General features: G+C 40.8%; 1 protein-coding gene across 1 annotated transcript in view; it reads left to right on the forward strand.

The window, feature by feature from the left end:
• Positions 1-3,023: 3,023 nt before the first annotated feature.
• The window catches only part of arap1 (ArfGAP with RhoGAP domain, ankyrin repeat and PH domain 1), a 50,947-nt gene continuing 35,875 nt past the window's right edge, over positions 3,024-18,095 (forward strand). Inside the window, exons 1-2 of the mRNA XM_074679237.1 lie at positions 3,024-3,134; positions 15,852-16,954. Of these exons, the coding sequence (XP_074535338.1) occupies positions 15,927-16,954 (1,028 nt within the window). The 5' untranslated portion in view covers positions 3,024-3,134; positions 15,852-15,926. The remainder of the gene's footprint in view (positions 3,135-15,851; positions 16,955-18,095) is intronic.

Below are 18,095 nucleotides of genomic sequence, written 5' to 3' on the forward strand. Positions count from 1 at the left end.
TTTAAAAATTAAATACATATTCCGTCAAAGGTTTTCAAATTACACCTGTGATCCGAGTCTTTTATTCTGTGTATGTGTTTTTATGTTTACACTTTTGCTCCGTCAATGCCATTGCTGTCTCTAACTGTTGACGTAAGTTTTGAAAGTCACTGTCCTAATGAACTGGTTGATCTGCCCTACACACATTCTTTCAGTCTCACTCACACACAGCTATTAACTCTTAAACCACATGGCCATGATTACAACAGGAAAAAGTAACATTGATAGACAGTTTCGTGTTTAAGTGCATGCAGCCATATGTGTTTCTCCGTGTGCAGTGGCCTAGATCAGAATTAGGAATCTCCTAATCTGTTGGCATGGCAACTCTGAGATCGACCCAGCAGCAGAGGGAGACACAGGAAGACGACAGCTTTCATGTCAGTGAGGAGGGGATTTATTGCGGATAATGACCTTGTCTTCACTTTGTAGAAAATACAAAAAAAAAAAAAAAGTCAAGCGTTAATGTATTTGTTAATTGTGTGACAGAAAGCACATGTAAAACACTCACTCATAGCATACCAATTAGGTTAAAGAGATCAATACACTTGAGACAAGAAAATTTACTGAAACTCAATGAAGCTATCAGTGTTTCTGTAAGTGGGATGCTTTCAACTCTGCATGTAACGTCACTGCCCAGAATAATTTTTGCATGTCATTCTCTGTGTTCCTTTTTACCACATCCGCCTTTACATATGCACCACCCAATGAAATATGAATGATAACGCAGTGAGTGTGTGAGCGTTGCATGATGTACATCTATAGCCACGGTCCTGTTCCTCCTCTGACTCCTTGGCCCTCATTTTTCCCTTCATATAACATTTCATCCATCCATTGTCAGGGTCTTAACAAGGTCTCTTGCTCACGTCATCGTGTGTGTGTGTGTGTGTGTGTGTGTGTGTGTGTGTGTGTGTGTGTGTGTGTGTGTGTGTGTGTGTGTGTGTGTGTGTCTGAAGGAAGATCTGTGTGCACTGATATCTGTGTGAACTCAAAGTCCCAGTGGTATTCCTGCATTGTCTTCCAACCTCCTCCACAGCAGGAGGAGACATACGCAGCGTGACGGCCGGCATCCCTGTGTGTGTGTGTGTCTGCATATGTGTCACACTGCCACCCCCACAGCAACCCGGCCCACCAGGGCTGGTATCCTAGTGATGACTCATTGCCACCCCACCTCCACCTCCTCTCTTCTCCCTCTCTTATATTCTCCCCCTACTCAATCCTACCCCTTAGTTTTGTTTTCTCTGCTCTTTTTTTTCTCAGCTCCACTCTCCATACTCTCATCAGTCTTCTCATCCTCACCTAATCCAGGATACTTCCACCTCTGATCCTCCTCTCTCTGCCTCTTTCACTCTTATCTCTTCCTCTCCAGTAGACCATTTGTTCACCCCCATTTATCCCAATCCAATCCCATTTAGCTCCTCTCTTTGCGTTTCATTCCTGAAATGCTGGTTTTGCCCTTTTCTGCTTTTGCCTCTTCTACCTTCACCTTAGCTCCTTGCTTTCTCACTGCCATGCACGACCTACTTGCACCTGTTTCCTCCTTCTCTCTTCTTTCATTTCATTTCACTTCTCTTTTCTTGTTTCCCAAGTTAATCTTTCTGCCATAACCTACTGATCTTAACCAGCAGGTCAAAGTAAAATATGAAACACAGTCAACCACTGACTTGTCATGGAATAAGTCTATTTTTTATCAAAGCTTTCAAGCATCATGGCCAAAGGCGACAGGGCCTCCTTACTATGGCATGAGGAACACATCAAAACTCTCTGAATCATAAATGTGATACACACAAGTACCAAAGCTCTTGCAAGAGCCTTTATCCATTCCAGCTCTCTGAAAAACTGGAGCAGTGAGGCAACAAATGAAAGAATTTTTAAAGATGCAAAGTTTCAAGTGGGATATATTCAGTTTAAATGAGTCTCCTGATGTAATACAATGGTGTTCAACTAAACTTGGTTCATAACTTTTTTATCATATCAGTCCTCCACTCTCTTTGCTCCCATCTTGGGGACTTTGGCTGAAATGTATTAGAAGGAACACTTTTTTGTACTTTGAGTCTATTTAAATGCAGGATTCTCTCTTTTATTTAATCTTATTTTCTGCTTTATTTCTTGGTTCATTTTCTATCACTTTATGCTTTTGAAACGTACACTCCTCCCTCAAGACGCAGTATCTCGATGGTGAGGGGTTGCCCTCTCCTGGTTCCTATGGGAGCTTACAACCAGCACATCAACAACCTGTCTGACTGAAACACAGATCTGAGCGCCACATCAGCGACATCTCCATTCAAATATGTCAAATGTGTTTCAGGTCACAGTTCTGACCTGATTTTCTAGGATAATAAGCTACAATTCAGTAAATCAGGGGCGTGGGAGGACAGGCTCAGACTCAACAGGAGCTCAAACTGTTATGTTTTAATTTTTTTTTAAATTTAAAAATAAAAATGTTTTCATTGCCTTTTTTTCATTTCAAGACAATCAAATATCATCGATATCTTATTCAAGTTGTGTCTCGAAGTGGGTCAATCACAATATCAATTCTGTATTTACTATGACCATCCTGAAAATTGTTAAGTATCTTATAAATGTAAAAAGTGATATATTTCGACACAACAAGATTTTAAATTCTTCTTGAAAAGAGAAAATGGTGACTTTATACGTATAATGAAAATATTTTTTTCACTGCCTGTTTTTTATGGTCAATATTGTACGTGTATTTGCATAAAAACACTGGGCTGTCCAGACGTTTGCAGTGGTCACATGATGGCCGTACGGAAGTTTTTGCAATTTTCACTCGTTAAATTTAGCCAGAACTATTCAGAGAAACATCGGAATGTGTTGTTCCTAAACTTAAAAAATAAAACTCTGCACAAAACATTGTCGGGCTATCATTTTATTTTGAAAGCAACAACCGGAAGTACCGCACATGTCTTCCGCTAACTTACCTCCAGCCTGTGGGTTGTTGGTGCTTGTGCTTTTCATCCGTGTGAAAAATGTTATCCGCTATTTGGTGCTGGAGTTGTGGTCGCAAATTCACCCCGAGAAACTCGCAAAAAGCATTATATCTGAGTGTTTCAGGAATCTTTCGAGGACTTTGAAAGGTAAGAGAAAGAAAGTGGGGTTTATTTCATAGAGGACAAACTTCCCGAGAAGTTAACAGAAATAGTAACAGTTAAACTGAGCATTTAATCCCAGACAAACTGACTCAAACTTAGTTATTGACGTCAAAATGTCGTGCTGACCATTAGCTTGACCTGTTGCGGCAGGATAAATAAACTTAGCAAACAACCCAGGAAACATTTTCGAGTGGACCGTTAGTCAAGTCAAGTTCTGCTTTTAAAAAGTTACTTTTGAATGAAGAAGAGGAAATAAATGACCACCTTTCGGACGGTTCATTTCGGGTTGCCAGTTTTGTTTTGCTGTTTTTTTCCCTGGGAAATGCGGAGAGGATGTTGGCTGACGGAGTTGTTTATCCCCGAAGGAATTTAGTAATTTAAAGAAGGGTGAATTGACTTAAAGATTGAGGCTTTGAACCACACCTACAACTACGCTTTTTGGAAAGGAGCTTTACCCTTTCCTCTTTTTCGTGTTTTAGCATGGTCTTACAATGTGAGAGCTGTTGGTGAGCAGGTGGACCTGTGACAGGTGGCCCTTCAGTCACAGCATCTAGATACAATGCAGAGGTTTTTACTTTTGTACTATTAAACTTAACTACACAGCTAAACCCACTTATTTGCTGATGCCTGCATGTTTACATTTAAGACTTCTTCATGTTTTTTTGTTTTTTTTGGTTCATGTACTGTGGTGATAAAGGTGTGATCAAGAGTGAAACCGTGTGAATATGCTCTCAGATGTTTAGTGGAAACTATGAGAGCTCTTACCCTTTCTGTGCTAATGCACTATGTGCGAATATACTTAAGGAGATCTTTTTGCATTGTAGGCAAGTCTCAAAAACGCCCTCTGGCATAGGGATGGGTACCGAATTAGGTACTTTTATAGGTACCGACCGAATTCTGTCAAAAGTACCGGGTACTTCAGATGAAACCAAAAGGCACCATGTTTAGGTACCTAAGTGCATCCTTGTGACTGTGAGGGAGAGTAGGTGATTTTCTATGCTGGACATGAACACTGCATTGCAAGGTTATATATTGAAGAATAAATACGTTAAATCCAAGTATTTTTATATTCTATTATTAAACAAATTGATATTTTTTACCACATAAACACAAAAAAGTACTGAAAATTGGTACCGTTTAGTACCGGTACCGATGCCCGGTACCTAGCAATCGGTACCGTATCGTTTCAAATGGGAAAGGTACCCATCCCTACTCTGGCGTGACTCTTCTGCTCCAGTACCAGAAGTTTGTAAGACAGCTCTTAAGTTTTTAGCAGATCCTGAAGCATGACAATCATTGAATAGAATAGAATAGAAAAGAATAGAATATATAGTATAATAGAACTTCATTGTCATAGTAACAAGTACAACGAAATTGAAGAGTGAAGTGAAGTAAATCATAATCTAAGTTGGTTAGGACTTTTCCGCTCTGTGGCACATTTCTTACAAACTGCTGTGCACAGGAACTGATGAGTGTGTGATGAGTGTATCCCGACCCTTTTAGCAAATTCATGCAAAGCATAGGATTTACTCGGACCTAATAAATGCATTTTGAGCATTGATGTATAACAAAAGCTACCAATTCATGTATTCGAAGTGTAGCACATTTTGTAAATGGGATATCACGGCCCTGGCTGATATTGTTTTGTCTGGTGAGAGTATGTCATGATGAGTATGCCTGTGAATGCTCACTTTTGGCCTTCAAGTGTTTCATCAAAGCAAGTACAGAAATGTTTTCTACCATTTAAACCTTGATTTTAGTGCCCACTTGTAAAATAAGCCCACTGTGCTTTATGTTGAATCAATCCATGTCCACAATCTTGACTTCAATGGGTTGTACTTCTGCTGAGGATGCAAGCTCTGAATTATTTATCAGTATTTGACATCAAGTTGCTGGGGAAAGTTTTTTCTGTCTGTCTGTGTCTTTGGTCTTTCTGTATACCACTTACTTTTTGCCTGTCTGTTTCTCTTTGTGTCTTCCTCCTACACTCATATGATTAAACACCATAGAATTAATCCATAATGAGGTGAAAGGTCGATTATCTCTCAGGTTCACATTATTTTACAAATGACTGAGTCTGTCTGTGGGGTTACATAGGCCTGCATGGAAAGCCAAGCTGTGTAAAAAGGGATGATGGGTTGCTTTGACTGAAATGAGATTGTAGAAAACGAGGAGTGATAATCATGGACAGATTTAACGTGAACATAGAGCATCAGAAGCCAAACCCGTCTTGATCTCTGTACATGCGTTTCTTTTGAAATGACATAAAAAAGGTCAACTTCTTTTTCAATTATTTTTTAACAGTTGTTTGCAAGATAACTGTTTGTGAGGCAATCTGTGTATTTGCTGCTAGTTTGGGTCAGTAACTTCAACATGATTGCACTTTGTCGAGCTTATTTTAGTACAAGTCATGCACCCAGCCTCACAGAGAGCTTAACCTTGGGTCTTATGTTTTGCTAAATACTGTACATTTTCATGGGGAAGGAAAACAAGAAGCTCAAACTAGGTCAGTGTACAACAACAACACAGAAATAAATTCTGTTTATATGACATTTTGAAGGGGCTTTTGGGTAATTAAACTTTATGCCCTGTTTTTAGGATGTACTGTAGCTTTTTGTGGTGTTAACTTCTGCTGCATCATACTAAGTGGTTCCCCTAAGACAATTTATAACAGCTCCATGAAACACCAATGTAGTGAAAAACTTTTTCAAACTTTTCCTCCTGTGGTTTAGCGATAGTTGTGGGGGCAGTTAGACTATGGCTTTATAACTGGTCTTTGTGGTATTCAGGGAAAATTCAGCGCATTCAACTCACAGCTGAGATGTTCTCCAAAGGTTCAAACCTAAAGTCAGTCATGAGAAAAAATAAAAGGATGGATGAGTTTGTGTCAGTTCGTTAGTTTCAATCGACCTCAGGCCCCAGAGCCCCAAACTCATTAAAGTGGAAGTGTTGTTTCTGTGTCCCAGGCTGATGACTCTGGTCTCATTAATGGACTTACAGGTTAAATGTGGTCTGTACTTGGTGGGGGTTACTATGGGAAACATCTTTCTGTGAAATGTTTCACCCTGAGGAGTCAGAAGCACACACACAGGCTTATTCACCAGTGGACATTGTTCTGATGCATTTCTTTACTGGCAGGACTGAGTCACTATTCAGTCCTAAATGAAAGTGGGCTGAAATCAGCAGCATGTCTGGTGGTGGGTTCATGAGTCATGCCTGTGTGTGTGTGTGTGTGTGTGTGTGTGTGTGTGTGTGTGTGTGTGTGTGTGTGTGTGTGTGTGTGTGTGTGTGTGTGTGTTCCTCAGATATCCTTATAGGGACTTCACCTTGACATTAATTCCAAGTTCTCAAGAAATCAAATAGAAATTTGTGAATTCTACGAGAATGAAACTTTATAGCACTGACCAATAATGAAATTCTTTAGTAGTTTTCAAACACTGACTAATAATTAAATCTGGTTATATTAGTTTTTCTAAATTGCAGTAAAAAATAAATCTATGAGAAGCAAATGCTGGCCATTTAGAGGTGATGCACCAGGTTGGTTATTGAAATCCAGTTCAGGAAGTTGACAAATGTAAAAACAGGAGGCATCCTCGAAATCTAAAGTCATAAGTTTTTTGATTACTCACAACTACCTCTGTCTGTATAAAGAGTAGTATGTTACCATGGTAACATATCCTTGTGAGCGATAGATAGATAGATAGATAGATAGATAGATAGATAGATAGATAGATAGATAGATAGATAGATAGATAGATAGATAGATAGATAGATAGATAGATAGATACTTTATTTATCCCAAGGGAAATTCAAGTCATACAGTGGCGGTTACAAGACGAGCATGACATCACGTGAAATATAGTAACAAACTCAAGGACTGATGCCCCCCTCCCACACACATGTTTATGAAAAGAAAACTATATGCTAAAAAAAACTGAAATGTTCATAACCTGTGCAAAATAAGAAAAAGGTGTCTTTCCTACTGAGAAATTGCAAAAGAAAGTCAGGGTGTCAGGGTTCCCCCCAGTTCTCTCACCATCAAACTGAAGGAAACTCTGACAGCAAGAGGCCTGGCTGACCCAAAGCAGCAGACAAGTTCCTGAAAGTCAACAGCTTGTGTGATAGGCCCTCACAGGACAACAGCTTCAACCACAGCTTAAAAGAGCTCATAGTAAGCAGCCCCAGTTTCATCCACGGAGAGAAGACTTTGAGGTGCAACTTTAGGTCTTAATTTTTTTCATTTACAGGTAAAAAGGTGAAGTACAAAATTACAATCCAAAAATATAACATTTTCCCAAGCGTAAATGTGTACATTGAATTAGAAAGAGAAAATTAGAAAGTAAATAAATGAAAATAATAATTAAAACTTTTCTGGGCTATTTAACACCACCAATAGAAGACTGAAGACAGGAAGATGGTGCTTTGGACTACTGAATCAAACTTTGAAATCTTTGGTTCATCACGCAGGATTTTTGTATGATGTTAAGTGGATGAAGGATGGTTCATCAGTGTGAGATATCAAATGTAAACATGGAGGAGGAAGTATGATGGTCTGGGATGTTTTGCTTGATCCAGGGTCAGTGATTTGTACAGAGTGAGAGGCATCCTGAACCAAAAACGGCTACCACAGTATTCTGCAGCGCCATGCAGTAACCTCTGGTATTTACCAGGTTGGTCAGGACAGGGTTCATCCTGCAACAGGGAAATGACACAAAACACAAGTCCAGGCTCTGCCAGAACTACTTTAAGAATAAAGAATAAAAAAACAGGATTGTGATATCTGCTTTATCTGCCAAATGACTTTGATGAGTCTAAAATTTAGAATATATTTTAATTTTAATTGTTTAGTTTTTCTATTCAGAGTACAAAGAGGCATCAAACTGCATAGTTTTATTAGACAACTTGAAAATTTGGGTACTCTATGCACCAATCCAACCTTTCTGGCTCCGATACCGATACCTGGGTTTTGGGTATTGACTGATACCAATATTGACCCAATACCAGTGTTTAACAATAACCTGCATGCCTTACTGTGGGATGAGACTGGTAATGTTTTAGGTAAAAGGCAAAACACGAGTATATGGAGTTACTGAAGTTGATATTTATTTAAATATTTTATATGGTTAAAACCATGCTCCAGAATGTACAGAAAACGACAAAGAAAGTGCATCAGAGGTAACATTTTAAATCAAGTATCCAAGAGCGCCAGTTAAAAAGAAAAGGGAGAAAGCTGTTTGCCTGGATCGCCACCATAGATTGACCCCTTCCCACCGATACCGATCCAGCTTTGAGGGGCACCGATCCACCAATACCCGATACCTGGATCAGTATCGGTGCATCCCTATCTAAATCTTTTGACTGATAGTATGCACACTATGTGTCAAACAGAATCATGTCCCCAAGTACATCAAGATTGTACTACCAGCTTTGAGCTAAGCATACAGGTGCAGCTATTCAGACTCATGTGTGCTTTCACGTACAGTTACAGTTTGTCAAAGTTAATTCATTCCAGAGGAAAATCTTCAAGTCGCTTGTAAACTAAGATAAGAATTGCCTTAAATTTTCTGTGTGGACTTAAACTGGTTTGAAATGCAAAATAATAGAATTTTTAAGGTGCTAGTAGATGTGATCAGATTACACACTTCAGTTTTTCAGTTTCTGGGCCTGGCATACCTTGCCTGTTAGCTTGCTAAGTTTTGTAAACAATACTGATTTATGGCACACATGGCAGTCAGGAGTCAGGGCTACATCTGGCTGTATTGTGAGAAGCCAGGGCTCTCTCGTTGAAGACATCACACGGGGAAGCTGCATTTCTCAAGCTCTTTAAATTTTGAAGTCTAACATATGAACTGCTCCTACCTCTACCATCAAAAATAAAACATAAATAAGCTAAGAAACAGACTATTAACTGAAACCCTGTGCTACTTTTCTATAATTCACGCTGTAGTATGGACTCCAATATGGTAGACAAGTCACTTGAAGGTTGTGACCACTAATAAAATCTTTTTATTTCTCCAATAATTTTTTAAGTGATTTGTAAATGTCAGACATTTTTGCCTTATATCTTCTATTTTTATAGTCATAATATTATTCATTTCTTCTCCTTATGAGGTTGGATTTTGTTTAACTTTAAGCTTTAGATGATATAATAAAGCTGTTCTTGTTTTATCCATCTCAGAACAGAACAGTAGATCTAAAGCAGTAGTGTTGCTTACTCTGCACTTTCAAAAGAAGACTGTGTACAACACACACAGGTATATCACCAACAGTATTATTAGATTCCTGGAATGAAATCTAATGAAAAGAGCAACTGTACATAGAGCTGACTCATTCTTATTTTAACGCCTTTTCTCTGTGTAGGGTTATTTTTAAGATTGCTGAATATCGAACAGCAGAAATGTTATGTTGGCTTGTGGTTGAGTTATAGAATATAGGTGCTGAGTGTAGACAGGAAGCTGTTCATCGTCACATTACTCTCCTGTTGTTAAACTTTATTTTGGTTTTATTCATGACCTGATAACTTTAAAAGTTCTTTTATACTTTAAAAGACACGTATGTTTCTTGCAAGTTATGCCTGTGCTATCGAAAAAGTTAATGTGTCAGCCTTGTTTTGAAAGGACAGGTGTAAACAAGGGATAGACCAATTATTGGCCAGGCTGATTATTGGGGCTGTTATTTGGCATTTTGAAGCATATCAGCATCGGCCTTTTTCTTAATCCGACGGCCGATAATCAAACTTAAAACTGCGTTTTTGCTGCTCTGATGCAGCCACTCCACTGTCTGCAGTCACTACTCGGTCCCCAGCACTGTCCCACCCACAGTACCATCTGATTGGTTACAAGCAGGGCCATGGCTTGGGAAACAGCCAATCAGCAGGGCAGTTATTACAGTTATTGCAGTTACATTGAAATTTTGGAAAACTTTATTTACTGTAGAAAACTTTAGCTATTTATTTTTTTGAGTTTTCATTTAACTTTATAAAACATTCTGCTACGCCTTGGAGCTGTTTAATAAACTCATGCTTAAAGGTATTTAGATGAAGTTAAGTGTTGGAGTTTGTATTGTTCAAAATTTTGACACCAACATTTGCACATTGACTGCAAATTAATATCGGCTTGAAATATCAGATATCGGCCTCCTTGACTACAAATAATCGGTATCGGCCCGGAAAAATCAATATCGATCTATCTCTAGTGTAAACTTTGATAGCTTTATCTGAAGTTTGCTTTTTACACTGTACACCCACAGTGCCATACTTGTGTGTTGATAAATTGAGGACACTGTAGAAGTTTTGCAAACACCATTGTGCAAAGGTGTTACGAGTTTCAATGGTGTGTTCAAGATTCAGTTTGTGATTCATGCCATGAGATGTTTAGTTGAATATTCCTGGAAACCTGCGTTAGTGAAATTTGTCAGGAGATAGACAATTCAAACATTACCAAGCTGGTAAATGAACGCGATACAGCCCCACAGCTATCTGTTAGTGCTTTGATTGAGAGGAGATGTAAAGCTTGAAACACTGCTTCTGAGCCCCACAACAACTTTACACACAGAGCATTATTAGGTGAGCACTTATTATGGGCCAGATTCTAACAGTAGACCCCCACCGTGACTATCCCTCCTTCTTGTCAGTGTGTGTGTGTGTGTGTGTGTGTGTGTGTGTGTGTGTGTGTGTGTGTGTGTGTGTGTGTGTGTGTGTGTGTGTGTGTGTGTGTGTGTGTGTGTGTGTTTGTATGTGTGCACTTGCCTAGGCAACAGAATGCCCCTTTGTGAAGGCAGCACAGAGGCCCTGTTATTGGCTGCTCTCTGAGTAGGAGGAAGGCAGAGCAGAGAAAGATGGAGGGAGGGATAGATGGCAAAATAAATGAACTAAAATGTCCAGGGAGCTCAGTGCTAGTTGGAAAATGTAGAAATAAAATAAAAGCACTGGGAAAAGGAAGTCAGTGGTTGGTGTGCAGAATTTATGAACTGTCTACAGTTTATTGCAGTTTTATGAGAGTTTCAAGTGATAGTTCCAACAATTTCACACTTCAAGCCACATGTTCACATTTTTAAAAATGTGCTGGTTGATGAAATGTATCATTCTGAGATGTACAAGATGCTGGATAAGCACTGTAAACGCTATTCATGACAGCAGGTAATATCAGGTTATAATAGGTTATATGTCTGTTTGTTGTTTGCTCATAAATCTGGTGTTTTAATACACTGCAAGTACAACTGTGAAACTCTGGTGCTGAGATAGAATTTTATGACACCTGAATGAGATTTTAGACCATTTGTCAGGTTGTAACTCTTCAGTGTGACTAAGTATTACACACATCACGACAATTGGTGATGTTTATTACTCACTCTGGGTTACTTTGGGTGAAAAATGTCCAGTTTGGCTAAAGAGACACATTTGAAACACGCAGCCTCACTCACCCCTCCCCTCCGTGTTCCAAGATCCCGCCCCCCAGCTCGTATCACCCTCTTCGCCTCCTAACAACACGCCCCCTCCGACAGAGCAAGAAGCCGGCCGTCAGAAAATGTAACAAACAAACAGTAATCCTCCATGTAACACACAGAGGTAGCTTTTCAATTGGACCAGCGCGATCAAAACCATGAATTAGCCGGAGAAGCAGGTCTGGCGTTGCCACTGCCAGCTGATCAGAGCAGAGCCGACTGTGGGCGGGGCTTTACCTTTCTCTGCGTGTCTTCACCAGCTCAGTTTACAATGCTAAAGATGTGTGGCTAACTTATGCTCATCTATTGATAGAGCCAACCTGTTCCGACCAGCAGCGTTCAGTCATTAGCCAGCATAGGCACAGACAGCTTTTTCCACCAGTCGTACATTTCTCCAATATTCAGTCTCTGTTGGCACCTGTATCACTCATAATTCTTCCTTGCTTCAGCCTTTTCCTTGAAACTTTTTTGTTTTCTTCTCTCCCCTGTGGAGGGTAACAGTAACAGCTTCCTGGTTTCAGTCTTCTCTGGCTCCATGACGCTTTGGTAGCTGAGCAGCTAGCTGACGTGAGAGGGGTAGAGGGAACGAACGAGGTGGGACCATGGGCATGATGGTGCGAAGCAGGGGAGACAGGGGATTGGATTGGTCAACTAATATGCAGCTTTGCAGCGGATACACTGAATGGATTTTTTCGTTCTTTTTGGACTTTATATTGTGTAGATTGGACCATAACAGCCCTATAAACTGTGTTATTGAGATGTACAAAGCTTCCAAATCGTAGACCATAGCTTTAACCAACCTGAACCCATGAGTCTCACCTGAATACAAGGCGTTTTTCTCCTTGCTATACATCTTGATGGGGAAATGGGGCCTTCTTAATAAAACATACATATTAAAACAGGCTGTCTCGTATTCAGGTCAGTACTGTTCTGCTTCTTAACATCCCCCAAAAATCTGAAGATGTACGTCAGTATCCAAGCTGTATGTCCTGGCTTACATCATGTACATGACATCCAAGTGAGTGTTATGCAGATGACAGACAGTTCTTCCTCCCAGTTAATCCAGTATTGCTTCATGGAAAAATTACAAAATTATTTCTTGGTATGTCTTTAAGTTCATATAATTCTTGGAAATTCTTTCACGCATCTTTTCCTCTCATTTGTTTCAGCCTCAACGAGAACGGTGCATGAAGTTCAGCTCAGAGGTGTTAAAACATAGCAAAAGGCGTATGTGTCAGGTTTAAACTGTTTGTTTGGCATTTCTTTTCTCACCCTCTTCATTGGTAAAGTAGCACTCATGGTTCCTGATGTTGCCTCACACACACACACACACACACACACACTGACACACAAACATGGTGCAGAGGCTGATTAAGAGCTTTTCTGGTCCAAAGTGCTGAGATGGTTTTTTTTTCTGGTCATAGATGCAAGGAGACCTGCTAGTTATATGTGCTCGTGTGTGACCTAATATAAATTATAAACCTTGTGTGTTTTTGGTTTATGATTAACATCCCAGTGACGACTGAGGACCCAGCAGACAGTAATCCTCTGCATGAAGTGTTTCTCAGTTCCTCAATTTAAAAATAGGAAGCGTGTTTGATCGGAGTCATGACTGACAGACCTGTCGCTGTGCCTCTTCTACTCAGGCCTGTCACAGTGCTCACAGGAAATGAAATACGTTCATTTCAACATACTCACACATTTGTATATGGGCTTTTACCCTCATCTGCTCTTACTTTGATCACCAAGTGAGAACAGGCACAGGTCAAGATTTACATCTTTACTGCTCTACTTAATCTGTTGCTACCTTGTCTACAGATATCACCAAGCCTGAGCCAGTGTAGTGCACTTGTTGGTGTAATAATGTTTGTGGCTTCCAGTTTATCAGTTACTTTTGTGTAGTTTTGTTATAATGTTTGTTGAAATAGTTCACTTATGTGCAGATAACAGCTGCCTAACAAACAATATCCAGTCTATAAGGTCATGTATTTCATGTGTGTGTGTGTGTGTGTGTGTGTGTGTGTAGAGGAAAGACTGTTTGTGGGCGGGCATGGAAAACCAGTACCTTCCTTTGTGGTTAGATGTGTGAAGCAGGTAAAATACACTGATGCAGAAAGTGTCTAATTTAGTCTTTTTGACAGTAGCTGAATGTCTTTTGAAGGTTTAATGTGATCAAACTGTCAGGATTCTTTTTTGGTGATGTTGCAGTGGCCCCAGTTTGTGTATCACAGGAGTCCTTATTGTGGTGTTGCTCACAGTCAGGCAGGTTTGCATCATGTGGATGCAGGGGATGGGCAAATCAAGGGCTGACATGGTGACTGATCTGCAAACTGGAAACTTAAAAGAGAAATATTCACTCTTGGACAGTTAAAGCTATGGCATGGTGTGCATTATTCATAAACCGAGATGCGCAGAAAGCAAAACCAAGAGCAAGGGAGATGTTAGGGAGAGCTGACTGAAAGAGATGAGGACGCTTTGTGTGGGGCTGATCTTGAATCCACTCTGCAGTATTCAAGTGCGTGTTTGAGAGAAATGAGCCAGTCCGTGTGAACGTGCTGTGTGTGCCAATAGTTGTTGTGTCAATAACACTTCCTCCAATGGAGGCCTGTTGTGTGACTGACTGACTGACTGTGTTCTAGAGGTTTAACCTATGTGTGAAGTTAAGATCAGTGTTTGTGTCTCTGATCACCACAGGGACATATGTTGCTACATATATGTTCAACACGTTAGGATAAAAAAACAGCATTTTACCTCAAAGCAGTTTTAATCAGATATCATTTTTGAACCAAGCAATAAGGGACTGTATAAGCTAAAGATTGTTCAGTGTTTGTGTTCAGTGTGGACATTAAATTTAGTAGGAGAGCAGATGAAAGTGTGAGTGCTTATCGAAATGAGACGAGGTGATCTTTCTGTTAAGGCACTGACACAACTTCCTTTTTGAACTGGGGCTGATAGTCGCAACCGTCACACCAGTTTATCACAAAACACTTTCACAGTCCATGTAAATGACCAAGATGTAGATTTCTGCTCTTTTCATCATGCAAAGTTATGATTACAGGGTCCCAGAAGAAAACATTTCTAAAAATAGATTAGAAATAAGGAAGTGTTTTTCCTGATTTGGTCTAAAGTCAGACAAATGTGACTCAAAACTAATTATGTCTCATGGGTTAAAGTTTTTTTTTCTTGACTCGTTCCCCTTAAAAACCCCTCTATTACAACAGTTCTTTCCTCATTGAATACGTCATTTTAGTTTTTCAAAGGTTCCATTTTATGCTCCTTTTCTGCAGTTTAATATGGATGATTGATGTCTTCATGACATATTATTAACATGTTTTGGCCTAAAAAGCCAATAAATCAAGCACAGCAGCATTGTTTCCAGGCTCTCATAGCCCCTCTGTTCAGAACAGTCTGATTTAGTGGGCGTGACCTTCATATGTAAATGAGCCACCGCTGATACCGCCCCACTCTCGCATCACTGAAAATGGCACCACAGTGCACAATGTTTAGAAAACAACGAAGCTTGTTTACCGTAACATTACAGGCTAAAACAACAGGCTAACTGCAGCTACAGTTAGCATCCTGAAGCTAACACAGAGACAGGGGGGACACTGAGGAAAAGCTCTTACATCTGCTCCACAGCACACAGCATTTAAAATACTCACATTTCCAGGGTCTGAGGTTTGTTGGCGGATGGTTTGTAATGTGCCTGGATTCAGGACCAGTCTATTCGCTAGCCCCCTGTTGTACTGTCCAAAGTTGGAAAAGCAGTCGGCCATGAAGTGACTAGCACACATGCACAGTTTTACTGAGTGTAGCTGGCACATTTCTTTGATAAATGAACTCTAGCCACTCAGTCCTTTTTTCTTCTGAGATGGGAAGCTTGTGAATGGAACTATGTGGCTGTTTACAGCCAAAAACAAAGCAGTGATGGCTCTTTAACTTTGGCATTCGGGATAGGGCGGGAGGGGGTTCAGGGGTATCTGCTCCAGTGGATCAATCAGGTCAGACTTGCTTCTGATTGGTCAAAAAAGAGAATCGCTGACGACAGCAAATCCCCAGAATCCAAACAGCTTGTTTTAGGTCAGGATTTTACATTCACAAGCACTACTAAGTACAGGTTTTGTCATTAAATACGACATTTTGTGGGCTGGGAGGAAAGCCAAATACCCACTAATTTCACTAAAAGACTTGATAAAGTAGTTTTTGCACAATATGGGACCTTAAATACTCAGCACTTGTCCATTCTGGTCTCTTTCACAGGGTTGTGAGATGATCTAAGGTGTTAAAGTCTGCCTTTCCTCTGTGGACGGAAACTTGCCCTCACATCCATCAGCCATGTCACAGCTGGAGTCCTGTGCCACTGTGTGCGACTGGCTGTGTGTGCTTCGTCTGGAGCAATACTCTGAGGCATTTAAGAGCGCTGGGCTGGAAACGTTAGAACAATGCCGCAACCTCACACCAGATCAGCTAGAGCGGATGGGCATCACCCTGCCGGGTCACAGGAGACGCATCCTGGCTAGCTTGAACAAAACGCATGGTACTGCACAGTCACAACTCGTACAACCTGAGAGAGATCACAGGCCAGAGGAAACGGGACATGCTAAGAGGGAGAGACCTGTGCCTGTCCCGGTGGAAACGAAACCTGCCCTTAAGGAAAGGGAGAAAAAAGATGTGGATTCAATAACGCCCACACCCAAGGAAAGAGAGAGAGAGAGGCCAATCCCGAAGGAGAGGCAGGTGTCCAGGGCGACTGAGGAAAGTGGAGAAGGAGCAGAGAAGATGCCCGTTCCTGTACAAAGACTCACAGCTCCCAGAGGAGGTGTAGAAGGGGAGAGTGATGGGAGAAATGATGGAGAGAAAAAGAGGCCTGTTCCAAAAGAGAGGACTAAGTTTCTCACCATCACCCAAGTAAACTGTCACCCCAGCCCCCTCATGTCACCCTCTGACACCTCTCTCCCCCCTGTCCCCCCGAGGAGCACTCCAAACTGCCCTCCACAGCGCTTCACCTCCTCACCTTCTGCAGGCACACCTCCATCCCCACAACAGGACCGCCATGATGTAAAATCCCCGTCTGCACAGAGCAGATCTGTACCCAGAGGCTCCCCTGTCTCAACCCCGTCACATGTCTCTCTCCAACCTCCAAACTTCCCCTCTGCTCCAACTCGTCCCCAGTCATTAGCCATTCAGATTCCTGCCCAACATGTGGGTGGTGATGGAGGAAGAAAAGCTTCACCTGTCTCCCCCATGGCGTCCCCAAGCAGTGACAGAAACGCTCCACCTCTTCCTCCAAAAACAGGACTTGGACCAAAAGGCCCTCCACCACTCCCACAGCGGGCTCCTGCACATTCTCCTCGAAAGAACAGGTACGGCTCTGAACTAATGTTTGTTGCTTTCTATTTCCATTTTTTTGTTTCGTTCTTTTGCAGGGTAGTGTACTTCAACTTTTTATTTTTCTGTGTGTTGACTGACAAATGAAACTGAGGAAATGTGAAAATCTTGCATCTTTTGTAGTCTTTAAGTCTTTTTGTATCTTAAAGTGTTGCACTGCCATCTATTGGAAAAGAACAGAAACTACAACTCATGATTTCAGATTTGTGCAGCAGACTATTTGCAAATGCAATGTCTTTCATGGCTTCACTGCTTCCTGATTTTGACATTGGAGACACTGAAACTAAAAGGCAGAGTCAAGAGTCAAGAGTCAAGTTTTTACTTTCCTCTCTTAAAACTTACAGCTTGATACCAGTTTGTGCAAAAGGAATAGTCAGAGTGGTCACTGCTGTCACATTGACAGAGTGGACCCAAAGCTCAGTTGGCTGTTTGTTGATCGAATCTTTTTATCAGTTTATCAGTGAGTCTGTTGTTTTCTGTTTTCTGTTTGCTGTTGCTTGATTTTAACCACTAGAGTGTGTGATATGCAAGACTGTGGTTTTTAAGGGCGCAGTGATCATTTCTCAGTTATTACATTACAAATTGCAGTTAAATCATTTGCTTTGGTAGTTTCATCTGTTTTTTTGGACATTGACATCAGAGCATTATGTTATTTCAAAAGGCGTAAAGCTCTTGTGATGTGATGTGATCACACCAAGTGATGTGACTTTCATGGTTCTTAAGTCATTTGTTCCACTGCTTTTTGTGTAGTGCCATAGGAAAGCATGCTGTGTTTGAAACTCTTTCATCATCACTGAGGGAAAAAAAAAACTTCAGGCTTGCCTCAGGCGTTGAGCTAGTTGACATGCATGTTCTCAGTCTGCGCTTTAAAGGGAAAGTAGCTGTTGCAAAAAGGAGGAAGTTAACAAAAGGAAAACAAAATAGATCGGTCAAAAGTATTTTGTTATCATCTGTGATTGACAGATAGAAAGAGTCAGTGTCAGAGAAAGTTCAAGATGAACTAAAGCTGTTTGCTACCAGGAACTACCTTTATTTTTCGTTGCCTGTACCAGCACATTCACACGCTCTCTTGTGTGCTTGGTTGCCTCCTCCCACTTTTTGGTTTGCTGGTCATTT

The sequence above is a fragment of the Halichoeres trimaculatus genome, unplaced genomic scaffold (assembly GCF_033239565.1).
Source record: "Halichoeres trimaculatus isolate MK-OKI-2021-1 unplaced genomic scaffold, fHalTri1.1 fHalTri1_scaffold_9, whole genome shotgun sequence".
Lineage (NCBI taxonomy): Eukaryota > Metazoa > Chordata > Actinopteri > Labriformes > Labridae > Halichoeres > Halichoeres trimaculatus.